General features: G+C 35.0%; 2 protein-coding genes across 3 annotated transcripts in view; one reads left to right on the top strand and one right to left on the bottom strand.

The window, feature by feature from the left end:
- Positions 1–303: 303 nt before the first annotated feature.
- Positions 304–17272, bottom strand: Smox (Smad on X protein). Of its 2 annotated transcripts, none has more exons than XM_076131981.1 (12): positions 16943–17272; positions 14778–14871; positions 14003–14108; positions 13299–13419; positions 12594–12707; positions 12065–12144; positions 11224–11425; positions 10494–10591; positions 9988–10095; positions 9435–9579; positions 8834–8967; positions 304–8329 (listed from the first exon to the last, which is right to left on the bottom strand). In XM_076131981.1, exons 1-11 carry the CDS (start codon positions 17143–17145, stop codon positions 8844–8846), a joined length of 1395 nt encoding a protein of 464 aa, XP_075988096.1. In that variant the 5' UTR covers positions 17146–17272; the 3' UTR covers positions 304–8329; positions 8834–8843. The 2 variants fall into 2 exon arrangements, with proteins under 2 accessions (XP_075988096.1, XP_075988097.1); XM_076131982.1 differs by having other exon boundaries at positions 11224–11410; positions 16943–17271.
- Positions 17273–18759: 1487 nt separating this feature from the next.
- LOC142984409 (uncharacterized) overlaps positions 18760–26180 on the top strand; it is a 28750-nt gene continuing 21329 nt past the window's right edge. Inside the window, exons 1-10 of the mRNA XM_076131964.1 lie at positions 18760–18881; positions 20179–20302; positions 20813–22156; positions 22492–22601; positions 23157–23252; positions 23803–23886; positions 24746–24795; positions 25548–25688; positions 25859–25960; positions 26001–26102. Of these exons, the coding sequence (XP_075988079.1) occupies positions 20190–20302; positions 20813–22156; positions 22492–22601; positions 23157–23252; positions 23803–23886; positions 24746–24795; positions 25548–25688; positions 25859–25960; positions 26001–26102 (2142 nt within the window). The 5' untranslated portion in view covers positions 18760–18881; positions 20179–20189. The remainder of the gene's footprint in view (positions 18882–20178; positions 20303–20812; positions 22157–22491; positions 22602–23156; positions 23253–23802; positions 23887–24745; positions 24796–25547; positions 25689–25858; positions 25961–26000; positions 26103–26180) is intronic.

Consider the following 26180-nt stretch of genomic DNA (forward strand, 5'->3'; position numbering starts at 1 on the left):
GGCTGTAATTTTCGAAGATTTGAAGGTCTGACAACCAGTCTTATCGAAGGGTATCGTGTTATAACCCAGGTAACTGTGTTGTGTAGGTCAGATAGACAGTCGCTCCATGTAAAACACTGGTATTCAGTTGCATCCAGTGAGACTGGAAGCTGCCTACAACATAGTTTGGAAGAAAGGCTAAGCTGATGTGTTAGGTGCAGTTATAATAGCATAAGTTCTATTTTCACAGACTAAAAAGTGCGTCACGGATAGTCTGTCGTCTGCGCTGCACCTTAAGGGTAATAAAAATAAAAAGTACCACAATAAAAAACCACACATTTTTATTGTAGTTGTTTTATATAATATCCTAACACATCCCTCATGTTGCGGTGAGATCGCAACCGCTCACTGCTATGGAAGCCACGAACAAAACATAATATACAACTTATGTACTACTTGTTATAACTTAATAACTAAATATATGATTTTATTGGACTAATATTAGATAATGCACTGAAATATGATGACAAACTACAATTTAAAGTTATAAAAGAAAATCCTTACATTGTTAATAATATATTTTTTAAGGCATTGGGCGTCATCTTTCTTACCCCCGGTTTTTGAGGTACATTTAGCGGTAGTTAACTATTCAATAGCGTTTAAACCCATATAAAAAAACGCTTCTGAATAGATAAACTGCCGCTAAATGTACTCAGAAACCGGGGGTTAATAGATAATATTGTTAATAATATATTTTATAAGGCATTGGGCGCCATATTTCTAAAAATCAAAATCTAAATTAATATAATTCAAAGGTCTGACTGTCAGTGATCTATCAACGCACAGCCCAAACCACTGGACAGATTGAGCTGAAATTTGACATGCAGATAGATGTTATGACGTAGGCATCCGCTAAGAAACGATTTTGATCAATTCTACCACCAAGGGGATAAAATAGGTGATGAAAATTTGTATGAAAATTCTGTCCTAAGTCACAAACTACGTGTAGGTAATTGTGTGATATCAATCGATCAAGTTTAGTGTTAAGTCATCATATTTTAGCAATTTTTACTGATAAATATTTAAATATATCATAATAATAAAAAACTGATAACATTTCATACGCGTCAAGATTATTTAACTTTCATTATATTCCAAATAGAGTTTATACGCGTAACAATATACATAAAAAAAAATTGCTGCGAATTTTAAAAAGTCCCCTTCAATCTTATCTCTGTATAACCCAATTTTCAAGATAAGATATCAAATGAAATATTTGCAAAATGATTTCATCATATCACAAACATTGAAACAAAACTAGTATTTAAATACAGTGCATTATCTAATATTGGTACAGTACTAATAAAAAAGAGCTGTTTGTATAAATATTTTCAATGATTTAAATTAAAGACCTAGGGACAATGTTTTGCAATTCAGTTGATAAAATTTGGAATATACCAGTATGAGCGTTTTAGATATAATACATTTGTAAAGGAACGAGGTGATCATGTTCCTCCGACACAAAGGGAGGATCCTCCGACCAGGCGAGGAGATCATGCCTGGTGGGCCTAGGCTGCCCGACTGTTGTAGTCGGGAACTTGTATATATATAGTCAGTTGCAGTGCAAACTTCGATAGCGCAATTCAGGACTTGTGACGTCAGTCACACAGCGCGTGGTGGTTGGTTGTGCGCTGGTCCCAGTAGATGTCGCTGTATGTAGCGATACGCTACACATTAAAGGAAGGATCATATCGGACGAAAGATGCGTCGGACGTAACTTAATTAGTATGTGCTTTGCCCCGACGCATCATCGGTTGAGTGTGAACGGTCGAGTGTTTTTCTATACATTTGTCTGTTCTGGCGTTATGCGACCCATAATACGCAACGTATGTTCCGTCAGATATGAACCTTCCCTCAAGCTTGGTTTTAACCGCTCTAATGTTATATTAATTTAATCATTTCCCAATGCAAATAAACATCTATTTTACAATTTGAAATTGAACTTAAAAACGCACTCCTAAAACAAGATGTATGGATCGAATAAAGCAAGTGATGTTTGTAAGGATCGTACCAAGTGTCGTTCTCTGGTCTCTGCCTACCCCTATGGGAAAAGGGCGTAATTTTATACACTCATTCTTGCATTCCAATTAACTTTAAATACAAAACTAATTATAAAACATTGTCTCTACATCAAACTTTCGAAATATAATAAGAAATTCGCTGCCTTTTTACCAAACATAGCTTTTTATTTCAAACATATCATAAGTTTAAGCTTTATCACTGTAGACGAATAATTGTTATATTTATATATAGAAGATAATAATAATTAACACATATATCAACTAATATACCAACTAAAACAAAACTTTATAAATAACATTGGGATCGACTTACAAGTTGCAAAAGTCAACCATGTTGAAAGAATAGTCGCAAATTATTTAAGTATGTGACTTGGACCTACTGGACCCTACTGTAAGAAATTTGTCAGCCTAATTGAATTCTTTCAAAATTATTCTGCTTTTAAATAATGGTATTATTATCAAATTCAGCTTTATAATATTAGTATAGATTTAAGAAAGACTTTCGGTGACAAATCCACTTAGATATTTTACTTCAATGAGAGACCGAAAAGGGTTACACTTTTTAGGGTCCCGTACCCAAAAGGTAAAAACGAGACCCTATTACTTAGACTTTATTGTCTGTGTGTTTGTCACACAGGCTGTATGTCAAGAACAACAAAAGATTTTTGATTTTTTTGTCATCACGAAAAAAAAATAGGAATTCAACCATTCTTAAAAGGGCCCTCTATAATTTTTTCCTTCCCCGAGTATCAACCACATTGTAAAACTTTTGGCGATTGAAAAGAGTGGCCGTGAGTTTGTTGCTAGCTCTTCTCATAAGGCTCTACCCCCTTTCCGAGCTAGTAGTAGATACAGTAATTGTAACGACTAACATAAGTGTCAATATTTGACCTTAATGAATAAATGATTCGATTTTTTTAAAGGTACGTCTGGTATATTTTTTTTATAGGATTTTTTTATGATCTTATGTTCCCAAGCCACATACTAAAATAGTCTGACTATGAACCCAAGACCACACGTTCGAGAGCGATCTCACAACAATCTGTACATCACATCAGAAGCCCTCTATAGCACCGAACCACGATATTAACCTTACCAAGAGAATGTATTTCATATGTTACAATTATAATTATAATAAAAATATATTGTAGGAAAATACTCGGCACTTTTATAAGTACAAGTAATTTGAAACGTCAAGAAAGTATTTAAATAAGATCAATTTTAAAGTCACGTCAAAGGTCTTCGGGCGGCTTGAAAAACTTTGACACTAGGTTGACCACTAACCATACGACAAACAAACAACAAGATCAATTTTCGCAAGAAATCAGGCCATTTTTTAAAAACAGCTTATAAAATCTTTTTCTCATATGTATTTATTTAGACTTCATCGGTTGACACTAATTACCTCAATAATGTGGTCTAAGACTTAGGTGATCAATAATTTGGCAAAATATGGCGAGTTGAACAATATTATGGACCTTTTAGGCTTGTGTAACATTTGCATTTTGATAGATATTATTGCATCGCTTGACGAAGAAAAGATGGGTTAAGCAGCCTTTGGCAAGGACACTCTGCAGATGGGTGAATTCAAATAAAAACCTTCCTTAAAAAAGTGCCGAGTATTACTCACAATAAAAAACCATTAAAAATTAATGACAAACAGACATTCAATACAAACATTTTAACATAATTATATGACTTTTTAAGATAGGGTACTAAAATAGAAATTATAAAATATATATATATATTTATCTCATACGAATACAAATGATTTCACAAATCGTACATTCTCATAACTTTGACGGTGTTTTCGAATAACAGAAATAAAATATATAGAAAACATTGAAATCTTATAGATTTTGGATAATTTTTGTAAATAAATTGTGAAGTAAAACATACGTATCGTATGACTTTTACAAACATACAAACAAAAAAATACACAAGTATTTTGTCGTTCAAAAGTATGATTTTGATACCATAAACCAACTTTGTAAGCAAAAGAATTAGTTGTATTCTTCATACAATTACAAAATTGATATTTTACAAAAAAAAAATATCTGCCTACCCTCAGGGTGGCAATATATTAAAACTTTACTTTATATACTTAGCTAGCATGGTGTACTCAAAACTAAGCCTTTATTTCATTCAAACAGGCCACTTACTAAACGAAAAAAAATATTAACCAACTTTAAAAGGAGGTAATTCTCAATTCAACTTATCTTTTCAAGACCCTTTACTCTTCAAGAGTCTTACCCCCTTATTCATAAACAGACTATAAACCTATTTTAGTTAAAAAGCTACTATAATATGTTTTCTCTTTTTCATTTCGCTAAGGAGTGAAAGAAACAAAACACTTTATAAGCCTTTCATAACTTCATATATTTTTATGAATAAGAGGGTCTTTAAGTCCACCACGCTAACTAACAGCTGTAGGAAGACATATAAAAATATTAATTAATTATTAATTAAATCAAATTTCAAACGCACCGTCAAATTTCCACACAAACCATTCTCTATATACTACCACTTATGTCAAAAACATGTCCAAAATAACCTCTCTTTTAGCTTTTTTTTTGTATTTTATATAATAATTAATAATATTAATAATATAGTGTGCCAATTACACCTGTCTACGTGCCTGGGAGGATGAAGAGGTATTCCCTGTGCATTCGTATTTAAAAAACACTTGGATATTGTAGCGATTAGTTTAGAAGACTGCTTACGTGGCGCAGTGGTTAAGGTCACCAGGCCGCTACCATTCCGTCGGGAGGTCGTTGGTTCGATTCCCACATATTTGTGTGATTCACAAATAATTGTTTCGGGTCTGGTTGTGCTTTGTGTCTGTTGTTATCGCGATCTTTTTTTTTTGATAAAAGACAGAGACTAAGAATTGCTCTTGTGTCGCGGGGAGTTTTACAAACATACAAACAACGGACACAAAGTGCAAACAGACCCGAAACAATTATTTGTACATCGCACAAATAATTATTTCGTGTGGGAATGCAACCAACGACCTACCGACGCATTGATAGCGGCGAGGAGACCGTGGCGTTATACCATCAATATTACGTAATGTATGGAGAAAACAAAAAAAATATTATTTACTATATGAATAATAGGTTCCCAACCCGTATTTAGCAAGCATAGACTCAAGGTTTTACCTCTCCCTCATTCTGGGAGACCCTTGCCCAGCAGTGGGACAGTAATAGATAATAAATTTAACCCATTAATGTCCAACTGCTGGGAAAAGGTCTCCTCCCGTAATGAGAGAGGGGTTAGGCCTTGAGTCCACCACGCTGGCCAAGTGCGGGTTGGGGACCTATTAATCAGATTTTTTTTTTCTCCATACCTTTCATAATATCGTATATATTTATTTTCAAATCGATTAATACTAATCGCTACAAAATCCAATCGATTGTACAACTGTCGATTAATAACTGCAATATAACTACGATTACAAATAGAAAAAGAAAAAAAACATTTTTATAAACGAAAACGTATGTACATTATTTTTAATTCCCTCTTACATTTTGTGTGAAAAACATAACAAAAAAGCGAAAAATAATCAATTTTTAAAGAGAAGCAATAAAAAAAATGCATTAAATAGAGATCGTATACAAAAGACTTATTTAAAAGAATTTTCATCGCGCGGGCATCGAACCTGTTATTCGCACAAAATGTAAGAGTTTGTCAACACTAATATGTGAGTGAAATAAACGAAAAATTTATATGTATAATTGTATTTTTTTAAATATAATTATTGATTGATATAAATGCATATAGCAATGGCTAGATTAAACTCAGATTATTTTTTAAATGAGTAAAATATTGTTCGTTGATAACATGTCGATATATTAAATAATTCATTATTTATTATTATATTGAATTTAACACGATTTTTGATTTTGTCGTATTTGCTTGACATTTCGGCACAGATTTGACCACAGACTCAAGCTGAATGAAGGCCTATTCAACATGGGCCGAAACGTCAAGAAAACCACTATAATAAATTAATCAGTTCTACAATAATTAAAAAAAATGGAGCCTGCTCTTTTTCCTTCTTCCAAAATATTTTTTCACAAAAAAATCATTCATTTTCTATTGATTTAACTTTACAAACATACAAATTCTATACAAATATTTAGAAAACAAATTATCTGATATACCGACATGAAACGAAAAACGGTAAATTGCAGTACATATAGTTAAAAATGTACTGCAACAAACTATAATTCTATTTTTATTTTATAGTACTATATTGTAAAAACGTTTTGTGTAACAAACAAACAGAAATCTTGTAATTCGCTTTACATACGTATAAAAGGGGCTGGCTATGATCTATATTATTGATGAAAAGGCCGACCTATGCAAGATGTAGGCAAAAAAAGTTATTTTAAAACAACTCCCGCACTAAGAATTGCTCTTGTGTCGCGGGGACTTTTACAAACATATGAACAACGGACACAAAGTACAAACAGACCCGAAACAATTATCTGTGGATCGCAAAAATAATTGTTTCGTGTGGGAATCGAACCTACGATCTCCGTGGCGCGCTATCATTGCGTCGGGAGGTCGTGGGTTCGATTCCCACACAGAACAATTATAACAAACACAAATAGTTATTTTGGCATGTATGTCAATCAAATCGTATTGTTCACTTAATTTCAAAGCTGTAAAACTGCTATATCGATATAAATAAGCCACCATTTCATCAATAACACAAAACAACTAAGAGACTAGTCATACTGTGTCCGTGCAAAAAGTAGACTATTGTACGAAGGAGCGCGTATTTATATACCATTGCTAGCTGACCCGCGTAACTTCGCTTGCGTCACATAAGAGAGAATGGGTCAACATTTTCCCCGTTTTTGTAACATTTTTTACTGATACTCTGCTCCTATTGGTCGTAGTGTGATGTTCCTCAATAAATAGACTATAAAACACTAAAATATGTTTTGAATTCGCACTAGTAGTTCTTGAGATTAGTGCGTTCATACAAACAGACTCTAAATTTGTATAATATTTAAGTATAGATTATTTAGCCAATTCTGCAGTTTCCTAGTTCCTCACTACGCCGCTAGGGAGAGACACTATAAAGTGGTGTTTTTTCTAGCTTTATGGCACAAAACACACTCCTTCGTTATTTCAACGAATAAAACGTATACTTTTTGCACAGAATTAATTAAAAACTTCTAATTTTATAAACGTTTTTTTTTATATGTTATTGTTTATTATCAAATATTGCAAGCGACGGTGTTACGGTACTCATAGACAATAATTATTAATTTAACAATTTAATAAGAACATATTATTATCTTAAGTGCGCATACTCATAGAGAAAATGATTGTTTTTGTTTTCAATTTTTGTAGAACATATTTTAAGTGCCCAACTCACACTTGACCAATTTGGTGGACAAGCCACTCTAATTTTGGAAAGAGACCTTTGCCCAGCAGTGGGACAATAATGGCTTAAGACCTGCTCATTCTAAAAAAACAATGCAATTTTAAACATTAACATCTTATTTTAAAAATACCCAATTTTAAGTGCAATATAACATAATCATACAAAAGCGAAGCGACGTGAATGCGCTAGCAACTTCGCCTCCGCTTCGCTTCGCTTTCGCTAATAGCTGTGTAGTGGCAACAGTAACATTTTTATATAGTTTTTGCAATCTAAATTAACCTTTTATATTGTGCAAGTACTATTATATTTTATCCCGTAGTTTCTGATCCTATATATTATTTATTATTTACTGTGAACTACTGTATCAAATAGTAAGAATGGCATAAAGTACTAACATATGCCTTGCTATTGGCGGAATTGAAAATAAATTAGATTGAATCAGATTCAAGGTAACGTTGAATCGAACTCCTAATTCCCAAACAAGCGCATAATTGAACGCTAATTTAAAATGAAAATAATCTGTATGAAACAAACTTTTTAGTATCATTTAAAAAATAGCGTTTAATCGTGCGTTGCTTTGGAATTTAATAATTTGACATGAGCACGAATTGAACACGATTGGAATCGAATTAATGTCGGGATTAAACCTTTTTCAATTCGCACCAGTAGTTCCTGAGATTGGCGCGTTCAACCAAACAAATTGTACATTTTTATTAATATTAGTATAGATATAATAATGTATATGAGTATCGCAACACCGTCATATAACACTAAGACTCAAATATGGAGGTATTTATGTTTTTGAGCTAAACTCTGCATTCGTGTATGCCTTGTCTGAGTATAACGTTGTCCACTCAATATGTTTCTGGAAATAATGAGAATTTACAACATTATTATATAATAATATAAATAAATTCGTTCTTTGATCGCCATTAAAAATAAATGAATAAATGAAAAGGCCTGATTTTATGTATGTATGTATGTGTATATTATTTATGTGTATCTATTAAAGACGTAACTTGAAATTATACAAATTTGTAGATCCTGAAGAAATTTGTTTAGTAGAAAAATGCGGCACATAATTTCTTAAAAAATAAATTTTGCCTGGCCATATTTTTGGAAGATTGCTATATCACGTACTCGTACCAGGTACTTCTGCCCGTTTGAATGGTCAAACTGTATTTATATCCCTATTCATTTGTCTGCATAAGTAGTAATTTATTGCTTAAGAGATTAAGTCGTATATTTAAAGAGCTTGTTGTTTTACAGATTGTGACTAATAGTAATACAGTTCATGTCATTGGTATTTTCTCTTTTTTGCTAACTCTTCTGGTTTTATTACAAGTATAGTATATAATGATGTATATACCTGCAGGTGACTACGACATGGAGGAGCAGGGCAGGCGCGGCGAGCCCATCTGCGTGAGCACGCGGTCCAGCCACTGCAGCGGACCGTTCAGGTGCAGCTCGATCCAGCACGGCGTCGACGTCACCGTCTGACGTCTGGGAGAAACATATTTGATATTTATTTCATTGTTATTTAATGCTACAAGCTGCACGCGGTTTCGTATGTATGTAATTTAAAAGTGGATATGTGTGACCTAAGTCTTTAATTATCTCCATGATGAAATTCGGAAATATTGGGTCAGCGGTTTGGTTTGAAATCATTATATAGATTAATCATGAAGTTTGTTCCTTCATGTTTAAATGTAAGATGAAATCTTACAAAGCTTAACTATATTTCTTTTCAAAACAATAAGAAAAGCGGACAAATTCTTACCAAATATTTTCAATGAGCAAGTTGTTTAATTAAAATTTTCATAAGTGTAAACAACTGCTTAGTATTGCTATCACTTATGCAATTAGTATTGCATTATGATTTTTAACCACAAGTCACACAACATACGCTGAATAATAAAACCAAAGTGTTTACATTTGACCACACCGTACATAAATTAAAGAAATCTGACCTGTACTCCGCGCCCCATCCCTTGACGAAGCTCATCCGTATGGTGCACATGCGCGTGAGTTGGAACACGGCCTCGAAGCCCTGCGACACCGACTGCGACAGCAGCGCCGCGAACTCTTGGTTGTTGAAGATCTTTAGATTGCAACCTGATGACATAAACATACATTATATTATTATGATACATTCATTATAACTTTACTAACATAATAACAATCATCCTTACAGAATCATCACTAGGATACGCCAGACAGTTTAAATGAAACTTCTCAATCGCGCAGGATTTGATTTTTTACACCCGACTTTCGACGCGAAATTTTAACCCGTAATATACACCAATCGGCACAAAAATTACAACATACACACATTTCTATGATCATAAAGAAAGGGTTGGATGCCAAAACCATCACACAAAAAAGCCTATATGACAACGAATACCCCTTGTCCATGTTTCAATAAATTACTAGTTAATCAACCTTTTTACCTAGCAATAAGTGTCACAAAAAAGAAAGAACGACTTTTGCCTAGCAGTACAAGGCTATAAATAAATAGGTTACCTGGCGGTATCTTGCAGACGGTGGCGGGGTGCCAGCCGTAGCGCTGGTTGCAGTTGGGGCTCTGCACGAATATCGACGAGTCGCTCAGGCACTCCGCGAACACCTCGCCTGGACAACACAACACAAAACATAAAAAAGTTTTCCTAAAAAATATAAAATAGCGGACATGTTTCAAACAGGAACTACTTTAGCTATACCCAAGAAATTAGACCCTTTTTACAACAAGAGCAATAATTTAGTTTTTTATGGAAATAAGTATAGTTTGGGTGACTAATGACTATTTTATAAAAGGTGTATTGTAAAAAAGGGAAACTTATCCAACCCCCGGTAAAACGGATAAACTACCTAAATGTATCTCAGAAACGGGGCAAAATAGCATGAATTACAAACTTAGGCTGGCTAGGAGAATCAGTATAATATATGTTTGATTTTTACTTCAGTTTGAGAGAAGACCTAGACCATTCACGTAGTAAGATAAAAGGGAATACTATGGCAACATGACTCACCTCCAATATAATAGAGTCTGACTCCCTTGCCGATGTGTCGACGCGTTTGTTCCACAACCTCGTTCCTGTTCACGTTCGACAGCAGACCCAGGCAGAACCTGCGATACAAATAACATGAGATTTAGAGCTAGTTTCATAGCATATTATGGTAAAAAAAGACTGGCAGGTATAGAATTTTAAAGTAATAATAAACTGTAACAAAGACCAGAGTAACCTGCACCGAATTATCTCAAAATCTGTCTTTATGTTCTCTGATATACATAATAGCCCGGGTATGTAATACAGATACAAAAAATTACTTTGGCATCAATTTTATACTAGCAATTTAATATAGTCCCAGAATGCCCTTTTTCTCATTCTAGAAGGAATTCTTTGCTTAATTTCACCCTTAGAAACCAACCTTTATATATTGATTTAATTTACGTCATGACCAAAGTGTGTTGGTAGCAGCTCCTTACATCATCAATGATTTATACCTAACAGAAATATTGTTAAAACCATTTAGCGATTAAAAAGAGCAGCTAAGAGTTTCTTGCCAGCTCTTCTCATTGGCCTTACCTTCCGAACTGGCGGCAAATTTACTCTGTATCATGGACTATCATAAGTCAGTGTTTAAACTGATTTCATTTTGATTTTCAAGTAATGGGTTTCTCTCCTCACCACAATAATTTGTACTGATACTTTTCTATATAAGCAGTTATTACTTGTACATCATGTACTCCTCGGTTACCTCTCGCTGTTGCTGGGGTCAGTGAAGCCGTCCACGGTGATGGATGGCTGCGAGGCGTGGAAGGTCTCGCCGACCCTGGTGTTGAGCTCGTAGTAGCTGATGCTGCACCAGAAGGCGGGCTCGTGGTACAGCACGGGCGCCGCCTCCGCCGTCAGCCCGGGCGGCGACGGCGTCAGCCGGGTCAGGTCTGTCACGTAGTGGACTATTACAATTGTAATATTTGAACGACTATTTCGTCTATACTTTTAATGGAACAGGGATTATAATATTTGAAGTATTGTATTGTCAACATCGTTTTAATGTTAATTGATTAAATAGTGACTGTATATTCCGAGATCTAAGGTTCATAGAACCTTGGGTTGGGTTTGCGATGTGTGCAGAAAACGATTAATTTTTTCTGTTTACTATTGGATTATTCTAAATCTGAAAAACAGTTCGTTGTTTTGATTATCTTAGGCACCCCATATTGCAAAGAGTGACGTATTATTTAAGATATATATTTTTTCTAACTCTCTAATAGCTAGTTTCACAGCGAATAAGTGTCAAATAAACTACATATTTGCTAGATAAAATAACAATGTATTTAAGTAAACTGCCAAAATTCCACCTTATAAGCTATCAGATATTAAGATTCTTATTGCCAGTTTGACTACTATTTGGAAGTAAGTGTTGCATTTATATGTTGGATAACTCATGCAAACTTATCTAAAATTTTGAATTTATCTGAAAGATCCAGGAGAATGAGACTGGGCATTATTCATTTATGTTTCAAGTTTAACTAATCAGTATACTAAGGTGTAAAATATAAAGGTATAATGTGTAAAATTGTCAACAAACTCACTCATGTTGTCGTTATGGTCCATGGGGTCGCCGTCCTCGCTGATGTAGCCGGGCGGCGGGGTCTCCACGGTCGACGAACTCCTGCAACACACCAATATAATAACACCATATTAATTAACACTAAGGAATATGGATATAATTGGTGATTATTCAATTAGGCAGTAAATAATTCAAAGTCAAGTTGGATGAGTCAATTAGTACAATCGCAATAGGGTAGTCGACTACCAGTCACGTCAGCTATTCTTTATGAATTTTCAAAAATACTTTTTAGTATACATCTAAGGTCTGTGATCACTGAATTGTGTGCTAGACATTAATTGAACATAAGGATTGATTCCCGGTCCAAAAAAATTATTATGACTATATATAACTATCAGTTCGATTAATATTTCCTAATATTCTAAAAATGGTACTCTAAAGGCTGGTGGGATTCACAGGGTATGCAAAAAACCTAATGAACTTATATCATTTTGTCCACCTTTAACCACACTTTTAAGTATTGGAAGCATAATGTTATAAATAGTACTTACACATGCACAGTGGTGTTTCCGGGCACCTGCTGGGCCAGCGTGGCTTCAAGATACATGGCGCTGTGCGCTCCCACGCCCACGCCCACTCCCACCACGCCGCCTTGCTGCATTACACTAGGAACAAGCATAATTCATATTATTATCTTACTTTGTAAAAAAAACAACACTAAGTTCTAGCATAAAAGTCCCATTTTAAGAATAAAAATTTAATAGTTTCGGCCCAAGAATTACTATGCCCCTACAATAATAAGGATCTAACGTTTTAAAATGTAGTCTATTCCCTGAAATTCTCAAATTTTCTTCAGCATCATGGTTGAAAGAGTTTTAAGATGTTTCAGGACGCAGATTTTGTGTTAACAATCATATTTTTTAGCTCAGTTCCCAGCTACAACTGGACTGATGAAAGACTGTGTTCTACAGGAAAATTGTATCACAAATAAATTATATTTGGTAGAATCCTTGAAAAAACTAACCCTCTTATTCATAAAGACACTTTACAAAAGCTACTATAATATGTTTTCTCTTTTTCATTTCGCCAAGGAGTGAAAGAAACAAAACACTTTATAAACCTTTCATAACTTCATAATATATTTTTATGAATAAGAGTGTAAAACTTCAGAATCTAACCCTGGATATACCATTGCAGTTCAGTATACAGTATACATTGTAGTATAGTAGTACATAGTGATACGTATAGCGACTCACGCGTCCGTGTGGTCGTGGTGCGCGGGGTGGTGGTCGTGGTGGTCGTGGTGGTAGTCCGAGTACGGCGGCGGCGCGCGCGCCTCCACCTCGCCGCAGCGCGGCACCAGGATCGGCGGCAACGCTGCACAAAGACCAGCAACAATTAATAAACTAGCACTAACTAATCCCTTCCTTAAAGCAAAAGTAGACTGCAGTCCTCAAAAGGACAGCTATGAACATACATTTGTGTATAGAAAAGGGAAGAGTTTCTGCAGGTGCATTGAAAATATACTTCTAGCACAGGTTGTCATTATCTCTGCAACAACTACTGCTACATGGCACATCATGTCAAACACAACTGCCAGTTAACAATACTACACAATCATCTGTTTTCTAGTAGGGGGTCTTATGTCTGTACATTTTCATAAACTCCTACACATTTTCTAATTCTTAACATTCTCTCAACTAAACCAAAACTTTTAAAATCATTGTCACTAGGTCTTCATTCAAAATACATATAGGCAACCAATTGAAGTGGCACACAACACTTTATATCTGATATTATTCAATTTAAAAAATATTAGTTACTCTTTACTGTACATAAATTATGTTTATTTTAATGGTTTAAACCCATAAATGGCTGGCTGCGCTTGCACAGCAAGGCAAGAGCCTACCTACCAAGGATGTGGTAATAGTGTAAGACAAAGTAATTAAGCATATCATACCTGGTGAGTCGATTTTATTGTAATGGTATGGGTTGATGCAGACCTCGTCCTTCTTCAACTGGTAGGCGTACTCACAGTGGTCTACTGGCTTCAGTTCATGCTGGCTCTGAACAAACAAACAATTACACATACTACCTTTTCTAACTAAAACATTTATATTGTGTGCATATCTAAGCCATTTTTTTTAACAGTTATGTTATTAGGCAATGGTCTCCTGAGGGGTTAGGTCTTGACAATGAGTCCAACACACATGGCAAAGTCGTGGATGTTGCATGCCCTCAAGAATTTAAGGCATTTAACACAATGCCATCTTATTATCTAACTTCTATTGCAATTCTTGTTAACAAGAAAGAAATACATTTAGCATAACAATAATATAAGAATTAAAAATTTTATTTTGTAACCCCAGAATTACATAGTTACTTGTTAAACTAAATGAAATATTAGAGGTCAATGAACTACCCTGAAGGTCAAAGAAGTTCAATGACCTTTATCCTTGGATCATAGAATATCATCCAACGCATTTAAAGTCATGTGTTAGAGCTGATCTAGTAAAGTTTATTTACACTAGACTAGCTCTAGCAGCTTTAAAATATAGTATAACTAACTCTTATACATAAAAATATATTAATATGAAGTTATGAAAGGCTTATAAAGAGTTTTCACTCCTTTGCGAAATGAAAAAGAGAAAACATATTATAGTAGTTTTTTGACTAAAATAGGTTTATAGTGTGTTTATGAATAAGAGGGTTAGAATATAGATATGGTTGTGTACCTGTAGCTGCGGCCAGCGCCACAGCCTGCAGTAGACAACATGCGGCAATCCCTTGCGGTATTGACCATTTATCACGTTCTCATTCGGTTTCACTCTGAAAACAAACAATTATTTTACTCTTATGAGTTTCGTACATGCAGTAGAAGACCTATACATTAAACTCGGGATGTGTATTGAGCCCTGGGCATAAAAAAATGGATTTTGGTGTATGCACAAAATCATTATCCATTTAAGGTTTTGATGTGGATGCCGGTAATAGTGGGTAGCTTATTTCAGGTATAAGGCAGGCCTTAAATCATTTAAGACACTTCATGTGAAGTTTTAAGAAGATTGCGCAGTTGTTTATACTAACGTAATGCATTTTTAAGCTTTACACTAATAGTGTAACAAAACCAAGATACCTAAAAAATACCATAAAAAAACTGATTTTTTGTTTCTATCTAGTCAACATAAATATATGTTATTAACTACAAATATGATTAACAAATCAATAAAACTGTCTGAAATACTTATATTGCACTACAGTCAACATAAACTGTAACTGCCAAACCATAGATATTATGCTTTTTTTTAATGCATTTTCATGATTTTTACAACTTATTTGTACATTACATAAAATAAATAAATAATCTGCATCTATTTTATTCTTAATAATAACCAAATGAGAATTAAACAAATAGCATTTGATAGAAAATATTGTGAAACAGTTTTGCATGAAAATATAGAGGTCATTGACTTTTTGAACCTAACAAGTTCACAACAGGTTAAACTGAAAATAAATTTCAACTTAATTACAGGGTTTTATTAAAAAAGAAGATAGAACACAACATAATTAAATTCATGAAGACTGCTATGCATACTAGTAATTTTAAACTTATATATTAACACAATTTATGACTGTGGCATGCAAATTAAATAATGCAAGCTTAGCAAATCATTTAACAGTTTTATTAGTGTATAAATTAAGCAATGCATTTGTAAATCTTACCAAAAATATACAAGATTTTTTAACACTTTAACACAACATATAAACAAAATCCAAATAGAGTCCATGTGTTATAATAACCGAAATGTAACAATTTAACCAACAAATAATAATATTCTTAACAGAATATAACTCTAACATGAATTATAAATAAGAATTGTGCAAAAATAAACACTTATTTGATTTGAACATAATGAAGCCAGACATGGCTATTTGGCGGCAAATGGTTTCTAAATGATCGTCATTAGGCATTGTCTATTCAGCCTGCTATGAAACCTACTTTAAAAAAAATTACTACTCCAAATCCAGTTATTCACATACTGGTTCACAATATTTTCCAGACAGCGGTTTTTTTTTGCGTCTGGTGACGTAAATAAATTGTATTATCAACGCGACACCATACGGAACACCATATTATTTCCTAAAACCGTAATTGTCGCATAAATTAATAATGTTAAAACTCATTATACATAAAACGGAAATTATTGCGACGAATAATTACCTCCAAGGACGAAAGGATACACGGATGTCCTTCAAAATGGCCACAGATCACAAATATAGTACAACAATAATGGTTTTCTTTACAATCGCTATAAAATTAGCAATTTAAAAAAATCGCAAGGTTCAAAACACGTCCGCCATATTGACAAGAGGCTTCGATTTGTTTTGACGGTGTCTTGACCTTTCCGATTTTGCGTCCTGTATGCTATTACGCAACTAAAATGCGATGTCATTACACTTTACAGCACACATTGCGACGTATGACTCTTATATTTTGCAAGGTTATAGGACCCACCGAAATAACCCGACCACGGAAAAAAATCGTTCATAAACCACACAATGACATTCTTTATCTACAAGAAATTCATTACTATTTAGTGGATTATAATTTTACACGCGCAGATAACACAAAATTAAACATGTTAATCTCTTATTAGATTCTTATATGCAACGATAACTAAATACAAGAAACTGGAATTTGGCAAGAAATACTGTGCGATTTACGAACGTCTCTTTGATTAGTTGAACATTTTTTGCAAGACACCTACGAAAACCGAAAAACAATTCTAATCCTCTAGCAATAAAGCATAACAACAATGCAAGAATGTACTAAGCACCGGAAACGTCATATTCCGAAATGATTGTTATCACGAAAAAAATAAATCAATAATGAACTGACCTGGGAATTGTAACGCATTTAGTATGACTGTTCTGGCTTGAAATAGCTTTTTCCAGCTCTTCAAGAGCTCCACTTTTCTTTAATTTCTTTACTAAACTCTTTACTGCCTTCTCTGACCATTTATCCTCGGCCGCGGAAGATCCTTCGGGTCCCTTTTTCCACCCCAGCAGCCGTTTCACCACCGGTGGAGTTAAAGGAAACATGCCGCGGCACTTCACTAACTAAGTCATCAATACAATCACATTAACATTTGAGTAGCAAATTATAAATTCGCGCACAAATATTACGTCCCGTATTTAGATAAACTATCGGCCATATTGCGAATGAATGACAGTTCACTTGTCAATCAACAAATCAAAGTATTGCTGTCTTTGTCACTCCCCGCTTAATTTCAAAAACTATTCATTAAAAATGCATATAATTTACGGTAAAGTAATATATACCGTAAGAATTTAATTAAAAGCACGTATCGTCAATATTATGTAGTAACAATATAGTAAAATACACGCTCTTTATACAGGTAAGCACTCTTCTATCCCTTTTGCAGTATAATCATTTCTTTTACAAACAAAGGTATTTGGTTTTCATAGACAACAATCGGCCATACACAAATTTCTATGTGATTAAATAGATATATTACCATTATTGTTACATATTTATTAAGGCGCTTCTAAACGGGCCATATTTTCCTGCAATATGTGGCTGCAACATAGTGGCCGGACATATTGCGAGCAACTCCAGCCATACTACGCAATATTGCAGCAATATTGCAGCAATGTTTCAGACATATAGCCACACATTTTTGATATTGCAGCGAATGGCCGATATTGTTTTGATAGGTTGCCGGACGATCGCTGAGCTACCGATTTTACTGCAATGTTGCCCGGCCAGCTTTATTGTTGTTTCAGTCGCTCACTCTTGTTATGATATAGTGCATCCTTTTCTACGCGATTTATATTTATTTTATCATTTATTATTCAATTTTTTATCAAGCATTAATTCTTGACATAAATTGTCTAATGTTTTACGCCTATTGGCGTATGGTCGAATCCACTGTCTCTGCTTTTTCCTTTTTGATTTTTCTCGTAAAACGATATAGGCTGCTGCGACGAGTGTCGCAGAAGCCTATATACCTACATGGAAGATTTCGTCGCCTATTTAAGTAAGGTCGAATCCACTGTCTCTGCTTTTGCCTTTTTGATTTTTCTTGTAAAACAATATAGGCTGCTGCGACGAGTGTGATTTCGTCAGCCATTATTGCCGGTTTGTGTGGCCCGTTTAGGAGTCTGCATCATGCTCCATACTATTGACAGACATATTGCAACACATGGCTCGGCCATAGATTGCTCGGCCATCGTTGCAATAAAATATTTTTGTGATGGCCGAGCAATAAGTTGCCAAAAGTGCAGCCACATATTGCAGGAAAATATGGCCCGTTTAGAAGCGCCTTTATTAATATATTATTATGCATTATGATTTAGTCTCTAACCATTCATATATTTTTGTGAAGCTTTTGGCAGTATTTTTTATAATTAAGACTATTTACGTTTACCATTGTATTCGCTGTTAAAGCATTACAATATATTCGTTTTACGCTTCTGATAAGTGCAAAAGCAATCATGACTCAATGGGCTTGAATTTTATTGTAAAAAGATGAAAAATATTAAAATAAGCCTTGTTTAGCCTAATCAAACTTTTTGAATGCAACAAGTTTTTTGTCCATTACTGTATGGTGATTTGAGGAACTAACTCTTCAATGGAATGCAAAACTGTAATTTCAAATGAAAATTAAATCTATTGTTTGTGGAAAATTGGAATGGTGATGTTTTCAAATTTGACATAATTGATGAAAAAACTATTGTTTCATTTGTTATTTTTCAAAAGATGTGCCAGTTGTTCAAAGAAAGTGTTGAAATTTTATATTGAAATCGAAGATTTGGTAAGAATCTCTTCATGTATATCTAAATATTACAATTTATTAATGTTTTTGAGCGCAGAAAGACCCAAAATTATCGCCGGTAGTTTGTTGACACTGGCCGTTTGTATTTATTTTATTCGGTGGCCAGTGTCAGTTTTTATTTTGCCGCTTTGGTTTTTACAATAACAAGGCTGGAAATTATTATAATGAATTTAAAATAAATAAACAACTACTTTACACAAACTTTCATTTCCGAAATTAAACAATTACAAAGTTTATGCATTACATCAATGTTGGGTTACGCAAATTTAATTATATCTTATGACGATTTGGTACTTTAGAGACGCTTTTAAAATATATCCTTTCGTGTTTTTGGAATCGGACTATATAAACTCTATTTATGCATTTATCTAGAGCTAATTAAAATGACATTAAATAGTACAACTTGTCTAATATAGCTATGAACAATCTTATCATAGGGGTGGGGCCCCTCCTTTGTTACTTCAAATTATGAATATATAACAAAAATTATCAGTTTTGTTATGCTCCCCTTCGGTAGTAGCTTATAATCTTCTGGTTTGGGGTATCCATATCCTAGAAGATCCATTATTTTCCTTCCTAAGGCATTACATTCACACATTATATGTTTATTTATTTATTTTAAACTTTATATACATATCTGTATAAAGGCGGACTTAATGCCAGGGGCATTTTCTGCCCGTCTACCTTGGGGTGATGTGGAGATTGTTGTGAAGGTGTATAAAAGAGGAAGGAGAATGAGTTGAGAAAGGGTGTACAAGTAAATAGTAATAGATATAGACAATATGAGTGTAAATAAATATTTATATGAAGTATATACACATAAAAATATAAATATGCTTTATGGTTTCCGCTTCCTCATTAAAGTGTCTGTATTTTGAGATATGGCACTAGTTAAAAAATTTATTGCTGCCCTCTCACCTTCTTATAGTTGGTCAAAGACTAACCAAACTACCTTTTTAGTGCGAAGAGTTTTTTCATACACCTAATATTGAATATCATATGTTATCACCTATGTACAGCATATTTAAGCAAATAAATGATATCAGAAATAATTATCACTTGCTCTAACGGTGAAGGAAAACATAGTGAGGAAACCTATCATGCCCAAAATTTGTTTAATACATTTATTGAGCGCATGCCAAGTGCCTAACCCGCACTTGGCCAGCGTGGTGGACTCAAGGCCTAACCCCTCCCTCATTACGGGAGGAGACCCTTGCCCAGCAGTGGGACAGATTTGAGTTATTAAAATGATATTTGATTAGATTAATTGTTTCAGACAACTTCATAATGTCAGAACCCCAACCTCCACTGATATTATGTATGGAGAATGCGACGGGGGAGGATGTAGCATTGAAGATTGAACCTGATGATGACTTCCAAACCTTTCTCGACAAAGCCAAGTATGTTCTTAGATATTTTATTCGTTGATTCAACTATACTTGTGTTCTGTTATGGATTAAAATGTTTTTTAAATTGAGTTTCTTTGTCTTGAATTGTTTCATTATTTATTTTATAATAATAAACAATAAGATTCATGACATGAACAATACATAGGTTTTGGGTTAAACTATGTCTCTAAATAGAGTATGTCATAGAAATGTCAACATGATTGATTTCTGGGATGAAAAATGTGCTATTGAGTTTGACAAAACTGTAGTTTTAATATTTTCCCAAAAAGCCTTATCTGTGGTGACGTCTTACATGGCAATAGGCCATAGACTCACCCTGGAAAACTTGGGTGTATTTAAAAAACTTACCTTACTTTCGAGTTTTACAGGCAAGAAATTATGTAGCAAGAATTTCAGATTTGATTAACGCAATTGTTTTTAAATAAATATTTTCAATTAATTCTTTATTCTAAACAAAATAATGTCTTTTTTAGTAGTTATCATTTTTTCATATTATTCCAGACAACTTCTAGGTTTCGAAGTAGACATAAACTCAATAACTCGAAACCAACCAGTCGCTTTAACAGACAATGTTTATCAGTTCCTTATAAACGCTGAGCAAAACATGCAGCCCGACGAACTATCACAAACATTTGACCCAATGTTGGACACCAACGAGGCCAACGACCTAGTCTACATACTAGACGATGGTACACAAATCAGGGCTTCCCAAATACACTTTGATAACGACGACCCTTTAATAGATTTGACTGCTGAAAAGATACCATTTGTGAAATACGCTGACGTCCCCGACGAAATTGGTATAGAGAACCTTTCTATAGAAGAAACTAAGAAAATAAATATAGTTGAAAGTCCCGTTTCAAGGTGGTCTAGTAAGAATTCTAGTCCTAAATGCAGTTTTGCTAACTCGTTACCTTTTAAACTTGTATGCAACAACACTTCTGGGTTCGAAGCGCAGTTCACAAAGTACTTAGAAACCAGTACAGCGAAGACTTATGCCACATTGAACCCCGTGACAGCCCGCAACAAGTCACCTAAGAGCTTAATTAAAGATAATTTTAAGAACTATGATGGTTATCAACGAAATGATAGTCTGTCTTATACGAGGGAGGACATTTTGAACATGTTCAAAGACTCTCCGATGACTTCATTGCCATATGACCAGGGTTACAGTGAAAGGAAGCATGTGAGAAAGACTGACCCTTCAAGATTGGTACATAAGAGTTGGAATAAACCGATGACTTATGTAGATATTGATGGGGTTCTCATCAGCGAGAGCGAAAGCCAAATCTGCTTTATTTGTGGTAAAGATGTTGATAATAATCTAGATAAATTATATCTCTTCGATAATGAAGATCAAAGGGTCCACAGATGCTCTCCCCAAAAAAAAATGTCTACTCAACTGAAAATTATCTGCGAGTGTTGTTTGAAAGAAAATTTCAGACCGTGCCGGATGAAAAGTGCTAACCAATTTTTGAATCCTGATGAGTTTTTAGTTATCAGAAATAATCAGCAGTATATTTTTCAAAAGGTTAAGAATTTTAGTTTTACCCATTTCGGGAAGAAAGATAAAGTGGAGACCAAAGATAAAGAAGAGTTTGTTAAAGTCGAAATAGGTTCGGACGGGGAGATAATTACTAAGCCCATAGACAATGACCCGAGGTCTGATGACGTAGTGATTGTGAAAGATGACAAAAAGGAGGGTAGTTCGAGCGACGTAGAGATTATTGAACCGGAACCGGAATTGGATATCATAGACAATTTGGAAGAGGCTGATGAGGAAGTCAAGGAGTTTTTGGGAAAATATTCTTGTGATAATAATGAAATTACTGAATTAAAATGCAGGTAAGACTTTAATAGTTTACTTTATATACCCCACTAATTATGTGGCCTGAACAGTGAACATGACGCCATAATAGTTTTGGGTTTGATTACCGTGTCGAGCAGGTGAAGGGAAATTTCCATTTCTTCTGGAATGTTCTTTATCATAGCTTAAAGTTTGGTTATGCGGCATTTTTAACTCGAAATGTATGTGTATTCCTCTATTTACTCCTTTGATAATTACCTGCATGTGGTCATAATACAATAATATTATTGGTAAATTAATTTACATAGCCTAGCTTAGAGAATATTTAAAGAAATGGATGAAATAAAGAGATATTATAATTTTATTATTTCAGATTCTGTGAGAAGATATTTGCGGATGTATCAGAAGTGATGGATCACTGTGAAACTCATAAGCATGATTTAGAAGATGGCGAAGTGTTTCCATGTCCACTCTGTAATTATGGTACGTTTTGTGTACTCTATGGCGCAGTGGTTAAAAGGATCGCCAACTGGATGTCGCAGATTTTATATACAAGTATTTTGTATCATTCACAAAATTAAGGCCATTTCAGTATATTTGTTGTATATGGGAATCGAACTGTCTGCCACCCTCTATGTCCTTAACCTCTGCACCACGGGTACCGTATGGTATTTTTATGTAATTAATTAAAGAGAATAATAGTAATCACCGGATTGTCACCATATTTATTTTTTATATTAGATTCGCCTAAAAAGGACTCTACAAATGTCCGGGACTCTGTAGTCCCGAGATGCTAAAAATACTAACAATGGCATAAGTTCACGCAATGACTTTTCAAAGTTTTCTGTGCATTAGAAATAATTATCACTTGTTCGGTGAAGGAAAACATCGTGATGCAACCTAGCACGCCTAAAAGTTCTTTGTAACAGTTCTTAAAGGTATGCAAAGTCCACGACCCGCAGTTGGCCAGCGTGGTGGACTCAAGGCCCAGTCTCTCCCTCATTACGGGTGTTATATTGAATGCTATTATTATTTTAGGTTACGCAAATTTAAAATGGCTCAAAGCCCACTTGAAGGCAGCACATGAAAGAAATAAGGACAAAGATGACAAACCGGATGAGGAAGTAAAACCTTGTGAGTCTTTTACAATAAATAATATCTTTCTAGCTAATATTCGTCTACGGCAGCCAGTTTCAATAAAAGCAGCCAACGGTGCAGGACTTTGTTTATAGTGTCCAAGTGTGTGCACAATACACAGGTACACTCTCTATTCCTTCACTCTCATAGTCCGGTGTGACGGTAGACACGATCAGTGAGAGGTCAGGACCATAGGCGACACGTGCTCTCCGAGGCATTGAAGTCTATGCCCTCAACTTCCTAACTCCGGAAAATTCACTAAGCATGCTTGACCGAAAAACTAACGAATATATTTTCGCCCCGACTCAGGATTTGAACCTAAGCCTCTCGTGATGTTATGTAACCTATAGCATTCCTCCATAACTGGACTATTCAACACAAAACGAGCTGTTAAACTCGAATTAATTTAGTCCCTGATATAACGCGATCAAAAAAAACTCTTAAGTTAAATTAGATTGGAAATCAACAGTATTTAGGTTATTGCGGCGAGGTGGCGATGTTATCCACGGCGCCATATGTGCAGTTACACTATAATACGTTTTCGCAGATACAGAGGCGAAATCAACAGAGTCTTCGCCGATAGCGACTCGAACTAGAAGTTCTAGTAAGAAAAGTGATGACGAGAAAAAAGGTTGGTTAATCTCCCTCTAAATAAATAAAATGTTCACAGCTGAATGGTGTTATTGAAGTAAAACATTAATTTATTGCTTTACCACTGCAGATGTTAGTAACGCAAAAAATATTAATAGTATTACAAAAAAATAAGCAGTGATAGTAAAAATAAGCAGTGATAGCCGAGTGGTATAAGTTGACACCTCCCACGCAAGTGGTCGCAGGTTCGAACCCGAGGCAACACACCAATGACTTTTCGAAGTTATGTGTGTATTAGAAATAATTATCACATGCTCCAACGGTGAAGGAAAACATCGTGAGGAAACCTTGCATGCCTAAAAAATTTGTTTAATACAATTATTGAGGGCATGCAAAGTCCCCAACCCGCACTTGGCCAGCGTGGTGGACTCAAGGCCTAACCCCTTCCTCATTACGGGAGGAGACCCTTGCCCAGCAGTGGGACAGTAATGGGTTAAATTTATTTATTTATTTATTACAATTCAAAAAACACTCAATTTCTAAACCTTTGCCCATCAGTCTCTAATGTTCTGATATACCTTTGCTACGCAACTACAGCCGACGCGGATCGATAAGGTTAAGCTACGCTTTTCGAGGTTGTTTCGTGGATGGGTGACCATATTATACCAAACGAGTTCCTCCGTATTTGAGTTAAATTGCGGGCCCCGGCTGTCGTTTTCACAGATCTTTGACAGTCGTTAACAGTAGTCAGAAGCTTGAAAGTCTGACAACTAGTCGTACCGAAGGGTATCGTGTTATATACCAGGTAACTGGGTTGTGGAGGTCAGATAGGCAGTCGCTCCATGTAAATAGAAATTCATACTGAACAAAAAATATGATGCATTAAATTTTGGTTTTAGATAAAGAGAAGTCTCCCGAAGTTAATACGAATAATGATAATGTTGAATCGGTTAGTTGAAAGTAAATTAATATTGTAGTAATTGTAACTGGCCAGGACAAATGTTTGTGTGATGAGCACGAGTATCTGTTCTGAGCCTGATTGTTAATGTATCTATAAGTATGTATTTACAAGTATATAAGTATGTTTATCAGTTATTTGATTACTATAGTACAAGCTCTGCTAAGTTTGAATCTGATGGCCGTGTGTGAGTTGTCCAACCACCAGACCATAATAAATCTTATTATAGTAATGTATCCTAGAATTAATCACAGAAAATAAGATACTTAGAACAACGTATTTGCCTTCTTTTATATATTTACGTAACTAGAAAAGATTTAATTTTTGTAGTAAAATACAAAAAGTTAGTAGATTAGAGGCAAACTTAGATTAAACATCTAGCCTGTATAATATGCTACTATAGTCTGACAACCTAGTAGAAAGCCTTGGCATGAACAATTTTTCTAAATTAATAATTCCAAAATAAAGGAGCTGTATCAAACAGGCTACCGTCAGCTGTATAAACACTCATTACTAATGCTCTCACCTCCGGTTTCTGAGGTAAATTTAACGGTAGTTTATCTATTCAATAGCGTTAAAACTCATATAAAAAAAAAACGCTAAATGTACTCAGAAACTGGGGGAAAATGTTGTATTTTGTATACCTCCGCCAGCCGCGAATCTTGCATACAAGGCTCTCTACTAAGTTAAGACGAAAATTCAACAAAATGTGCAGCTGACACGACACAAACGATTGTTTTTAGACTCAACACGAACCGCCTCTAATAAAGACGGAGGTAAAGCAAGAGTGTTTGGACAGCAGCGAGGATGAGATCTGGATCGTCCAGACGGCAGACGTGGAAGCTAGCCACGAGCTGGAGAAGCTGCTGGCAGGAACCAGTCAGGTCCGTGTCTATATGTAGTTATTGTATAATAAAGCAAGAGTGTTTGGACAGCAGCGAGTATGAGATCTGGATCGTCCAGACGGCGGACGTGGAAGCTAGCCACGAGCTGGAGAAGCTGCTGGCAGGAACCAGTCAGGTCCGTGTCTATATGTAGTTATTGTATAATAAAGCAAGAGTGTTTAGACAGCAGCGAGGATGAGATCTGGATCGTCCAGACGGCAGACGTGGAAGCTAGCCACGAGCTGGAGAAGCTGCTGGCAGGAACCAGTCAGGTATGTGTCTATAATAATATGTAGTTATTGTATAATAAAGCAAGAGTGTTTAGACAGCAGCGAGGATGAGATCTGGATCGTCCAGACGGCAGACGTGGAAGCTAGCCACGAGCTGGAGAAGCTGCTGGCAGGAACCAGTCAGGTATGAATATTAACGGAAATTATAATAATAATGCATTTATTTATCATATGGTTAGTGGTCGACCTAGTGTCAAAGTTG

Source organism: Anticarsia gemmatalis, chromosome 27, assembly GCF_050436995.1.
Source record: "Anticarsia gemmatalis isolate Benzon Research Colony breed Stoneville strain chromosome 27, ilAntGemm2 primary, whole genome shotgun sequence".
Classification (NCBI taxonomy): Eukaryota; Metazoa; Arthropoda; class Insecta; order Lepidoptera; family Erebidae; genus Anticarsia; species Anticarsia gemmatalis.

Excerpts from the sequence above, each read along its gene's own strand:
- Smox (XM_076131981.1), bottom strand. The coding sequence starts at position 17,145 with ATGTTTCCTTTAACTCCACCGGTGGTGAAACGGCTGCTGGGGTGGAAA. Across the intron at positions 14,872-16,942 it reads AAATGCGTTACAATTCCCAG|AGTGAAACCGAATGAGAACG; the intron begins GTCAGTTCATTA and ends GTTTGTTTTCAG. Across the intron at positions 9,580-9,987 it reads CGTCTGCAAGATACCGCCAG|GTTGCAATCTAAAGATCTTC; the intron begins GTAACCTATTTA and ends TTATGTCATCAG.